We start from the raw sequence: 13,051 nt of genomic DNA, 5'->3' as shown, positions 1-13,051 counted from the left end.
ATAAACACCTGAGTATTTATTCAATACTGCGGCTGACAGCTGAAAAATATGCTCTGCTGAAGCAGATTGCATTTTCTCATCTGATCCAGGGCCTTTACTCCAAAGTTCAAACACACATAATTTATAAGAGGCAGTATTGATCTATTCAGCCACATTTCTATAGATTTCTAATTTAGAAAACTCCCCAGTTTCCACAGTAGCTGTCCAATCTACAGTCTGTCATGTTTACAGCTCCCTGATAAAACTCAAGGCTGCAAATGTAGCAGCAGAGCTCCTGTATTATTAAAACACATCCAAACTGATGTGATATTTTGCCTTTCTGTGATTTAGTTGAGTATAAATAACTATAACTTATGAGATCACAGAAACACGCCTTAATAAAACATTCTTAAGAGGCCTCATTCTGCAGTTGAATTTAAGAAAACACCAGCCTAGCTGAAACTTTTTGGATATTGAAGGCCTGATTAGTGATGTAAAGACATGATATATACTTGTGGTGTGGCTTAGTGAGTGCTAAATAGCAGAACAGCAAAAGCACTGCATTACAGAGCTTATTCATCACCGATTCCATTAGCCCTCTGCAGAGCAACTCCTGTGTGGTGTGCACCATGTCCAAGTGTGTTCCCCGGCCCAGTGTGAAGTAGGGCAGCAGCTAGGACACCGTATCGATCGGAGAGACACTGTGCCGAGTTTAAAGCAGCCTCTCGCACTGACCTTCAAAGCATGACCAAACACAGGAAACTCATACAGCGCTTCCTAACCTTATAGACCCATCAAAAGGATTGACCAAACAAATTAGAAATAAAACAAAAACTGAAAGGGCAAGTCTAATATATATATATAAAACAAATCACTGTTTTAAATCAAACAAATCATTGTTTTAAAAGCCAGAGACTGCATTTCTATCCATGATTAAAACTGAGGTGAAAAGACATCCAAGAAAAGGAAGGAGAAATACTTAATATGAGGGCACAGAGGGAAGCAATAACAGCTTTAGCACATTAAGCCTGTTAATATAATGACATAAGGTGATTTCCACTGGTACCACCTTCTGACAGCTTACCAGTGGAAGGAGAATCACTTCATTTCAACTATACGTCTTTAACAAAGGGGTTGCACTTATAGCATGAATTCTTGTTTGATTAAAATATGGGCTTCATTTTATCAAACACAGCATAAACAGGATATCAGACCATACAGCCATGTTATGCTTGCTTTTTATAAGGGAAAGAAAACATGCCAAAAACATAAAAAAAAAATAATTCTAGGTGATATTATGGGAAAAATTGAATGTTTTTCTGTATTTAAATTCAGTTAAATTCATTCTTATTGCAGACACAAGGAAGGTCCATATTGGTTCAAGGAAAAACAAGATATAAAGTCATTACAAGACAATTAGCCTAGTTCATTACTTTATTTCGTCTTTCCATCCGGTGATTCCTAATAGCAGATGTGTACCTATAGCTGCTCAAATGAGGATTTTTCAGAGTCTGAATAATCAAGTTCTCAGATTTCTCCAGCTGCTGCATAAATTTAAACGTTACATCTAAATAATGATATTTATAATTATGATAGTTTAAATCCAACAACTCAAACTAAGGGATCATACGTTTTAGCAGAAATAAATATGGCAACTGTATCAGAGAAGCTCTAACTAACAACACAATCAGCTCAACTTTTGTTGGATTAAACAAGAAAAATCAACAAATTAACCCTCTTAAGTAGCAGTGCTAGTAATAGTACTAGGGCTGAGGGACATGCATTTAAAATCTTATCACAATATTGGATAATATTGTGATAAAGATAAAAGTGGAGATAAAAAAAACAACAACCAAAAGAAAAAAAAAAATCATTACTTCTTCCCAGTCGTAGGTAACTTTATGGCTGTTTACCACAGTAATCATAGGTCAGACGATCACAAATAATACTCTTGAAGAACATACTCACTTAAAATCCGGAACTGAGTTTAATTATATTCTTCAAAAAAAGAATTAAAAATAAAATAATTCACACAGTTTCAGGGGTTTAAATCATCACTGATTCTAGTTTATCATTTAAGATGATAAAAATTCTTATGACTAGATTCTTATTGCAATAAACTATATGTTAAATACTCATCCCTAAATACTATTCCAGATGTTAAATTTGAGTACACTTTGATAGCAAACCTGTACTAAAGTTTTACTAGATTTATGTCCACCTATTAATAGGGATGAACCAATACAATATTGATATCGGAAATCAATCCGATATAAGCAATGAGAGAACCACGACCTCATGACGCATTCTAACTAACCACTGCCATACCGAGTACCGCACGCTTAGCTTAGCTGTGTGACGCTTCCCCTCTGACCACAATGGATCATCCTCATTTAAATCCCTGTGACCTTAAACGATATACAGAGAAAAATCAGTGACTGGATGCGATCTGTAAGGGGTCCCTGCAGACTCTCAGCTAAACACAACGATACTGTCCGATGCTCAATCTTCAGATCTTAATATCAAATTTATTTCTTTTACAAGGCATTTAGTCAGTTTAATTAATAAAGGAAGTAAAGAATGTACAAGACATTAAATCTAGTTTGCAACAGTCTAGGCTAGCTCACCTGATACCAAATGTATACTGCACAGACGGCTACTTGCAGTCCGCCATCAGTCAGCTCTTCTGATCGCTGATGGCCATCTCTGACAAGGTTAATTCTCTTTTGGTAAGTGGTATAAATAAATATTTGGGTCACCTTTGTTATGTTTTTACACCAGACGGCAAAATATGCAGATGGCATTGATGACGCGCAGGGGACCAGAGTAGGTACTAAACATGGCAGTTGCTAGATTTAAACGTTTGATAAGTCTGTGACGTCTGCTGCCACGCATTAGCCTAAGTCTAAAATCTCAATATATTAGAAAGTTTAAAACAATGTAAAGTTCTCATACCTGTTGTTGACTAATGTTCTGAAATATATCAAGCCTTTTGTAGTATTCCACATTATAAAATAGGTCATAAACACATTTATGATTCCTGGTGATATTTGCGATTATTGTCGGTATAGGATATTTTATCGACCCCAGCATTAAGCAGAAACCTGACCAGCAACACTATGAGAACCTTATATGACTTTTCAAAATCATGTTGCAGTTAGAAAACTGTTTAATAAGAGATGTACAATTGTTGTTTACATGACTAATCTGGGTATTGCCTAACATTTGAAGATTTTCTTTTTCAACCTACGCTTTTCAAGAGACTGCAGCACCTTCCAGTCTGCCTACATCACACAGCCGGCTCATGCTAATCAACGATTAGCCATCGTTAGATGGAGCAAATTCTCCAAAACTCTAATCATTGCTGTTATGATTATGTTGTCATGTTATCATTTTCATCTTGTCATCATTTATGCCCCCCAATGTTTATGCTTTTACATTTTTTCCTGACTGTCCAAACAGCAGATGAAATCTAAGCTTTATTTCTGAAAGTAAAAGGAACTCAAACTAACCTAAGTAGAACATCTTGTTTTCCTATATGTGTGCACCAGGAAGCCATTACCCAACACATTATTATTCTCTAAAAGGAGTGTTTTGTTTCACCATCTTAATCTCTTTAGCTCACTTAATGACAAACTCCATATAAGCACATGAGTCTGCATTGATCTGCTGACGTACGACCGCCTATGCAGCAAGCTTAACTGGGAAACCTCGCCGAGTGCTACTCCATTGTTTATTGTTTGCACGGAACTTCATAAACAGAGCAGACGGACGTAGAAGTAAACATGATAACAACAGGGCTGAAAGGGCAGAACTGCATTAGGTGGTAAGAGAGCGGAAATAAAAAGAGAAGGATGAAGATGGTGTCTAGATAGGCAGCACCACCTCTGCTAGTTTGTTGCCTTCTTTTAAGCAGCAGAAATCATTTTCTGAGTGGGAAAAAATGAAAAGATCACAGATGTGTTTTGGTTCCATTCATGCTGTTTCTTTCATGATGAGAGGGAAATGAAAGGAGACCTGAAAAGAGGGGAGAGGAAATGATGTAACAGAGAGCTTCTGGATGAATAAAGATAAAAGGTTTTTATTTAATGGAAAAGAGAGTTTAGACTAAAAGAAAAAATATATATACATACACTATATTGCCAAAAGTATTTGCTCACCCATCCAAATTATTGGAATCAGGTGTTCCAATCACTTCCATGGCCACAGGTGTATAAATTCAAGCACCTAGGCATGCAGACTGTTTTTACAAACATTTGTGAAAGAATGGGTCGCTCTCAGGAGCTCAGTGAATTCCAGCGTGGAACTGTGATAGGATGCCACCTGTGCAACAAATCCAGTCGTGAAATTTCCTCGCTCCTAAATATTCCACAGTCAACTGTCAGCTGTATTATAAGAAAATGGAAGTGTTTGGGAACGACAGCAACTCAGCCACGAAGTGGTAGGCCACGTAAACTGACGGAGCGGGGTCAGCGGATGCTGAAGCGCATAGTGCGAAGAGGTCGCCAACTTTCTGCAGAGTCAATCACTACAGACCTCCAAACTTCATGTGGCCTTCAGATTAGCTCAAGAACAGTGCGCAGAGAGCTTCATGGAATGGGTTTCCATGGTCGAGCAGCTGCATCCAAGCCATACATCACCAAGTGCAATGCAAAGCGTCGGATGCGGTGGTGTAAAGCACGCCGCCACTGGACTCTAGAGCAGTGGAGACGCGTTCTCTGGAGTGACGAATCGCGCTTCTCCATCTGGCAATCTGATGGACGGGTCTGGGTTTGGCGGTTGCCAGGAGAACGGTACTTGTCTGACTGCATTGTGCCAAGTGTAAAGTTTGGTGGAGGGGGGATTATGGTGTGGGGTTGTTTTTCAGGAGCTGGGCTTGGCCCCTTAGTTCCAGTGAAAGGAACTCTGAATGCTTCAGCATACCAAGACATTTTGGACAATTCCATGCTCCCAACTTTGTGGGAACAGTTTGGAGCTGGCCCCTTCCTCTTCCAACATGACTGTGCACCAGTGCACAAAGCAAGGTCCATAAAGACATGGATGACAGAGTCTGGTGTGGATGAACTTGACTGGCCTGCACAGAGTCCTGACCTCAACCCGATAGAACACCTTTGGGATGAATTAGAGCGGAGACTGAGAGCCAGGCCTTCTCGTCCAACATCAGTGTGCGACCTCACAAATGCGCTTCTGGAAGAATGGTCAAAAATTCCCATAAACACACTCCTAAACCTTGTGGACAGCCTTCCCAGAAGAGTTGAAGCTGTTCTAGCTGCAAAGGGTGGACCGACGTCATATTGAACCCTATGGATTAGGAACGGGATGTCACTTAAGCTCATATGTGAGTCAAGGCAGGTGAGCAAATACTTTTGGCAATATAGTGTATATATATATATCCAGAAGCATGAAAAGAGCTCATATCGTAACGATGACGTTGGACCTTTTAGCTTCATAAGAGGCTTTATGAGAGCGAACACTGCCTGAGGTATTCCCTGTCTCACAAACACACATATTAGATGTAAAGAAACAAGGAGAGAGTTTACAGTTCATTACACACTACAGTACAACCCGTCCCCCTTACTGGACACCATCATTCACGTTTGGTTGGAAGTTTTAGACTGATGTAACAGTGATTCCCTTACTGTCCTACGCTATCCTGACTTTATTTTAGGAACACCAGCTGGACTTTTCATTTAAATTAGAATGATAGCAAAATAAAACGGTTTGCTTTGAGGTTATTTAATGTTTCAGCAATCCCATTACACTAGCCTTGTAACAGGAGGGCTTTTTCCCAGAAGTCTCAGCGTTGGTGTGTTGTTAGCTGCTGTCCTGAATGCAAATCTTATGCAGTCAAAGTGAAACTAAAAATAGGCTGGAAGCAACATTGTAATTATGCAAAGCCAAACACAAACCCTGCAAATATTGAAGGAATAAATAAAATAAAAAAAACCTGTTGTTAGATCACCCGACTATGGTTTGTGCAGTTAAAAAATGAGAGGCACAAAGGCTTAGGCCTGAATCACAGGAAAGAAAAAAAAAATCTGATTATGTCATTTATAATGCCCTGGAAGTGAGAGCATTTTAGGATGAAACCGCAGAAATTTGAAACCAACATTTGAAATGAATCATCCATTAAGTGGCCGTATTTGGTATCGGATCAGAAGGCAGCTCACGACGGTGCAACACAGGAAACATTTATTGAAAATGAAGTCAGACTCCACGTAAAAGAGTAATAAAAAAAGCCTCTTTGGTGAGAGCTGATAGATGACTTCCACCATGTTACACTGTGAAGGATTTAACTGAAAAAATATGCTACATTTTTAAAACAAAATACCACATAGTAATATAAGATGTACATCAAAATTAAATATAGCTGTTTCTTCATGCTTTAAGGCCCCAAACAGTGAGAGGCTTTTCTCGTGATGTATTTTAGGACCTGCTGATAATCATAGCTGATTGATGTGTGACTTTCTAAATCATTCATGTCTAATCTACAAGGTAAACAGCTCTGGGGTCACTGAATGTGTTTCTCTTCACATTATTGGCTGTAGCCTGCTAAACTGATTAACATCAGCTCAGCAGCTGCTTGCATCCAGGATGCTCCCAGTATCATTTCAAGTTTGCTAGCCCACAACAAACAAACAGGAAGTCAGAGTCCAATCCAACATTAGGTTATAAAGCTATAGGAGTTCAATGATGATAACAACCATTGCAGAAAGCTGACACCCAGAAGTGTGACCATCATGACTGTTATGCCACAATATCAGGAGGCAGCAAAAAGCAGAAGCACGTGTTCGCCGTCACGGTCTCTCTGAAAAATGAGGAATTAGGTTGTAAGCAAAGCTCCTGAAGCCGATGTTTCCATGCAAATGGAGTCTGCATCCTGCTGCAGTTTGCATAAGACACCTGTGGAAGAAGCTCTGTCCTGCTTTTCATCAGCCCAAACCACAGGTCCTAACCATAAAGCCATAAGCACAAATGCAGACTGAGGTGTGTGCATACTCACGTAGGAAATGTTTCTCAAGTAAGGCAATTTCCAAGTGACCTTTCACTTCACTGAGGCGTTCTGACTCTGACCTCTGGAAGTCCTGAACGGCGGCTGCCATCGTGGGGGACCCTGAACCGGCCTGCACATGAAGAAACACACACACAATCAGAAGCTTAACCTAATAAATCCTGAGGGGGACTGGTAGAACCCCCAGTAGGTCCGTTTCTGAGTAAAACAGACAGGAAAAGCCTAAACTATCTGAAACACACCATCAGTACCGAGCCATGACTCACGCCAATGTTTCCTCTCCGGGTTCAGGACCAGCAGGAGTGAAGGAGACGAGGAGAATCCCTCCCCCCTTTTACTGACGTGTGCACCGATGACTCAAACAACACCGATGGTTTTCAACACAGCAGTAAAGTGGAAGCGGAGAGCGGCGGAGAGATTGGAGAAAGGGTGAAGCTCAGAGGGCGATGCAGGGAACAGAGAGACGGATGCGCTAGTGGAGGATGAGCACTGCAGATTGAGCATCGCTGCTCGACTACAGTGAGGGTCCTTTAAGACTTCTGCTGCACGCATACACACACACACACACACGCACATGCTGCAGCAGCGGGGGTAAGCCGACTGCAGCCGGTAGGTTTGTGCTTTTTCCTGCTTAGATATGCTGCATCGTCTCAAACTGATGCTCTCTATGCAAAGAATGAAGCATAGAAGAGGAGACGAATGAGCCAAATGACAGAGATGGCTCATGGGAAACAAGCTTAATGATGGATAGTGTTCTTAAAAAAAACAACCTCAAACAATTAAAGTAGAGTGTGCTGTTGGGGGGAGAGTGAGGAAAATGAAAGGAAGAGGACAGACGAGAATGAGGGTGAAAACATGGAGGATGAGGAAGAGGTGGAGTTACCAGAGGATAGTGGGAGTGAAGCTTTGCTGCATTATCAGGGCTCGGCTGCAGCTCTTCTGCTTTGATTCTTTCAGTTTCTGCGTCATGACAACAATCCCACAGTTGGTAAACTAACACAACTGCACAATGTTTGATGCCTTTAGATCCCCCTGGGAATTGCAAGTAGGTTGAGCCCCAACATCAAATCTAATGATTGTTGCCTATCTGCTTTTCCTCTTTAAGGACATGAGCTTAGGAGGCTGCTTCTGTCCCACCGCGAGACTTGATGGGACAGCGTAACAACACAAAATATTGACAAAATTTATTAAGATCACTACTTAAAAACATTAACACTCTGGGACATTGAGAACTAATAATTATGTAAAGTGCCCTATAAAAACTATACTCTTTGAATGTGCAAAAAAAAAAAAAAAAAGCATAATGATAGAATCTACATAGTATCTTTTTTTTTTTTTATATATACATAAAGTCCAAATATGGCTGGATGCATATGTTTCACATGGCATTTGATCCAATTCTTGGCTTGCAATCACTTGAACCAATCATTTCCGGTTAATTAAGTGCTGGTCAGGCCAACTAAAAATGGCTGCCGATGTGTGAAGAAAATACAACTGTTGCTCCGAATATTTTCATGCATTAGATTCTAATTCTCAGAATCTATACATGGAAAAAGTCAAATTATGTGATGGAATAGATACTTATCCAAGACTGATTTGACTTACAAGCTGGAAAAATACCTGCTAGTTCAGTTCCCCGATACCTCAAACTAGCTAGTGTTACAAACAAGCTTTTGCACTGCTAAACAAATGAAGGCATGGAAAAGGAGGATGCCTACAACTTTTTTGTCTGTGGATGGGTTAAAGAAGTCGGAGTTGAGGTCCTGAAAGACTAATCTTGCTTCATATAGAGTCACGTAAGTAACGATTATTATATGAACTTGTACTTGCCTTGTGTGTCTGTCAACAAAACATGCTCAGACAGGTTTCTGCTGTTTTTTTCAGGTCCAACATTCGCAGTGTTTATCTAAAATGTCAACTCATACCTGGTTGTTGATAAAAGAAGATGGGGATGTAACAACATATTGTGCTCATTGTGACTGCATGGCTGGGTAAATAAATAATCCTTCGACGTAAAAGCGTTTGCTAGTTTTTTAAAGTACTCTGAATGCATCTTCAAATCACTGCTTATGACACTGAAAGGCTCTTTATCTGTAAATTAGCGTCAAAAGTGAATTACCGTAATTTTGGGACTATAAGGCGCGACTTTTTCCCCATTTTTCGACCTTGCGGCTTATATAACAATGCGGCTTATCTATGGACTTTTACAGCTAACGGCCACTAGGGTAATACTTCAATCTATGGATTTAAGGATCCACCATGTTGACGTCACATTTACTTAAACACACAAGTACGGTAGCCGCGCGTGGGGGAATGCAGAGGTCCTCCGGAAGCAGACTTCTACCGCGAGTGGTACGAGACAGAACGACAGCGAGAAAGACGGACATTAAACATAAAAAACCTGCGGCTTGTAGTCCGGTGTGGCTTGTATATGTACAAATCATGCAATTTAGCTTCTGCGGCTTATATTTAGGTGCGGCTAATAGTCAGAAAATTACGGTACTGACCTTTAAAAAAAAAAGTGATCGCCACAAACTTTGGAATTTATTGACACCGCTCCCTTCGAAATCAACTAAATATTAGCAGGCCAGTTTTTCCTGCATCTTTTTGTGAAATCCTTACTGCGAGGCCCTGTTTTAATATCTTCACGAGGAAGCCGAAAGCATCCTTTATCAGTCTCTTGTGATTAGATCTGTTAGAGCAACCTAAAACACATGCAAAAGGCATATTCAAGTCATGATTGAACGCTCACTAAACACGGGGCTCTAGTAAACTCGTTCAGTCAAACCACCACTTCATGAGACGGATAAGTAACGAGGCAGACGTGACGTCAGTTGAAAGTAAAGAATACTAATAAGTGAATCTGCATCAACTCAAACATGTTTCTAAAGATGCTCACCATTTAGTCTGAAAAGACCTTAAGGTGCTCTGCGCTCCTTTCTCTTGCTTTATTTCAAAACTAGAATTAAAGCATGTATACGTTTCTGCTTGTACAACATACATGTGAAATACTAATTAATGGAAAAAGTTTTTGCTCAAATACAATTATTTTTTATAAGATTTTTGTTACATATACATCAATGCAAGTCTCCAGACTTATTTTGCATGCAAGCTTAATAAAAAGCATGGATATATTTTGCATGCACGTAAAAGCCTTTAAAGTAAAAGCTTATAAAAGTCTGACGTCAATATTCTAAATAACAATAAAATAAAATGTAGTTTCAGTTGCTACTTCGTATTTAACCACATGAGTATTTGGAAAATGCTAACGATGGTCCAAATAATTCCAAAAAACATTTTCAGAGAACAGTCAGGAATTCAGGACATTCCGTGGTTTTTCTTATCTCCTCCCTGACAGGGTAAGATCGGGAGTGAAATGCATCAAGCAGCAGATTTAATGCACTCCAAGTCATAACAAAGCCATCCCACTTTCAACTCATGTCCTGTTTATTGACCCACAACTCAAAACAGCATCCATATACGGTTACATGTGATAGCCAGATCATTGGCTGATCGTTTTAAGGACAGAGATGTTCTGCAGTGTTGACCGTAACCATAACGATCAAATAGGGTGCAGCAATATGAATGCAAGAAATAAAAGTGCTGTGTGATTTTTTTTGTTCCTTAATTACCCATCACAATTATTCTAATGGGGCCTGACTGGTTTAGGATTATTAAAGCCGCAGCAGTTTGTCTATTAGAAGAAACAGGTGAGCTTGCAAGCTTATTTAATAAAGATAATGGGATGGGAACTCTGCAGCTGGGGTCACAAGCTTTACCCTTTTCACATGAGGTGATGAAGTGGAGGCTTCAACCGGTGTCATGTGATTTAATCCTGGAGGGTAGGAGAGACCTGAGAGGCTCCAGGAGAACCCTACAGGGGGTACAAAATAGCTGCAGCTTTAACATACTAAACACAGCTATCCACTGGTAAAGTGACATATACTGTAAGCCACACGCGTGTTTGAATGTGTGCATCCCAGCTGAGTTAAGAGCTAGCTTTGTCTATTTTGGGGTTTGAAGTGTGACTCATCACTGCTCTGATGTGGGCGATGTCTTCCTGGTGCTCACAAAGGCAAACATTGCTGCACATGTAGACATGCAAACATCAGCTGCGACGCTCAGGGGGTCAATATAAAGCAAAGTGAAAAAATGATGAATGGTCTCAGATTATTAGTAAAGATTGTGGTTTATTCATGTCGATTTAAAAACCCCATAAAACATGAACCAAAACACTCCTTTTTGATTTTTATTCAAAGTTTAATTCTAACTAAAATATCCAAAACTGCAAAACGGTATGATCTTATTATCTCATTAAAGAGCCACTGTGGAAGATCCAAAGAGCCACTTGGGGTCAAAGTTCAAACCTAGATTCTAATATAGAATCTAACGAGACGCTGAGACCCTTTCGATCCAATGCAAGCATTAGAATGGCCTTTTTTGGTCAAGATTTCAGATGTATATACACTTAAAGGTAGTTTTACATAAGGAGGGTCCCAAGTCTAGTCCTCAAGAGCTACGCTCCTGGAACCATTAGAGACAGGCCTCCTTCAGCAAACTTAAATCAAATAAATGGCTCATAACCAGAAATTCTAGATCTAGTGACATACTGAGGGGGAATTCACTAATTTAGTGCTCGGAGACTCGGATCACTGCTGCACTTTAAGAAATGGAAATGTCATGAGAGCTGTACAAAAACGAAAAATTTGTTTTGTATACACTGTGTGTACAAAATGCCAATAAAGTTTGTTTAAGTAAGTCTAAGACTAGACTTGGGGAACCGTCCTCCCCATAATCATGATGCAATACTTCACACCCAGTAAAATCCATAAAATTCTGAACTATAAACCTGGAAAAAGAATGAATACTTTTAGAAAACCCTGCTTTTGAAAGCACTTCAGGTGAATACCAGTCAGACTCTGCATCTCAGATCCAGCATTATTCGGCAAACCGTTTTCAGAAGGGATCCAGAAAAAAGTCCCAGACCACCATTTTATCCAACGTCTATTTAAAAACAAACAGAAAGTAGGATGCAGAGCGACTTGGCTTCAAGTGACAAAAAGGAAGTGATTGGCAAAGTACTTTCAATCTGGACATCTTTCCATCTGTGCAAGGACGCAATGACGACAATCTTGGTAATTTTAACCACCAACAGGAGAATTTTTTTTCCACCCACCTCGGTGCAGGAGGAGGGGACACCCACTAGTTCAATCCACTGACGTCAAATTCAAGTCAGGTTTAATCTCTTTCCTGCTGTCTAATATCTCCTCATCTCACTGCTGCTCCTCCTATTTCCTCTGTTCACAAGCAGATTGCCATCTCGGTGTCATGTCCACATTAATCCTGACCACATCACTCTAATTATAAGACCCTCTCTTCTGTGAGCAACAAAAACATCAGTAGGGTGAAGGAGCATATTTTTCTCCCTTTGGTGAGAGGAAATGCTCCGTTACAAAGGGTAAAAGCTCTTCTCCCATGGGTTTTAAAGAGAACGGCTCTATTTCTTTTCACTGCTTCCAGTGCGATGAATAAAAAAAGCAAACGTTGCATAACACTTTATCGTGTCAAGAGGATTAACAAAGTACATAAATAAAGAGAGGAAAGGAAAACCACAATTCCACAGATCAAACTCACAGGGTCTCGCTGAACATCTTCTGCATCCCGCAGAGCTGCTCTCGGCTTCAGCTGCATGTCGTCGTTACATTCGCTGTCGGAGGCGGGTGGCGAATCGCCCAGATCTGGGAAGTCGTCTCTCGTCCTGGGGCCTCGGAAGCGGATCCTGTCCAGGCGCTTTAGCATGGTCAACACCGCGTACCTGGGCTTTACCTTAACATGGCGGACGGCAACCCTGCAATAGAAAAACGTAAAAAAAAAAAAAAAAATTAAAGGTTATTCTTATTACTTTTGGAGGGGACAGTGATCCTCCACATGCCATCAGTTCACTCATCTGCTCACCAGCACCATTAGTATTTCAAATCTTTTCACATTCACTAAAAGGTCCAGCGAGGTGACATAGTGAATGCTGTAACCTTTAATGCTCTTTGAGTTTTAACCCCGTCC

The 13,051-nt window shown here is 40.3% G+C and overlaps 1 protein-coding gene across 4 annotated transcripts in view; it reads right to left on the bottom strand.

Moving 5' to 3' along the window:
* The window catches only part of gramd4a (GRAM domain containing 4a), a 45,464-nt gene that overhangs the window by 19,906 nt on the left and 12,507 nt on the right, over positions 1–13,051 (bottom strand). For all 4 annotated transcript variants that reach the window (XM_038274539.1, XM_038274541.1, XM_038274540.1 and 1 more), the window contains exons 2-3: positions 12,626–12,839; positions 6,983–7,103 (exon numbers count right to left, since the gene is read on the bottom strand). In XM_038274539.1, the coding sequence (XP_038130467.1) occupies positions 6,983–7,103; positions 12,626–12,839 (335 nt within the window). The remainder of the gene's footprint in view (positions 1–6,982; positions 7,104–12,625; positions 12,840–13,051) is intronic.

This window comes from Cyprinodon tularosa, unplaced genomic scaffold, assembly GCF_016077235.1.
Source record: "Cyprinodon tularosa strain WSP-4 unplaced genomic scaffold, ASM1607723v1 ctg92, whole genome shotgun sequence".
Lineage (NCBI taxonomy): Eukaryota > Metazoa > Chordata > Actinopteri > Cyprinodontiformes > Cyprinodontidae > Cyprinodon > Cyprinodon tularosa.
The sequence above is the reverse complement of the archived record's forward strand: the minus strand, read 5'-3'. Positions and strand labels throughout refer to the sequence as shown.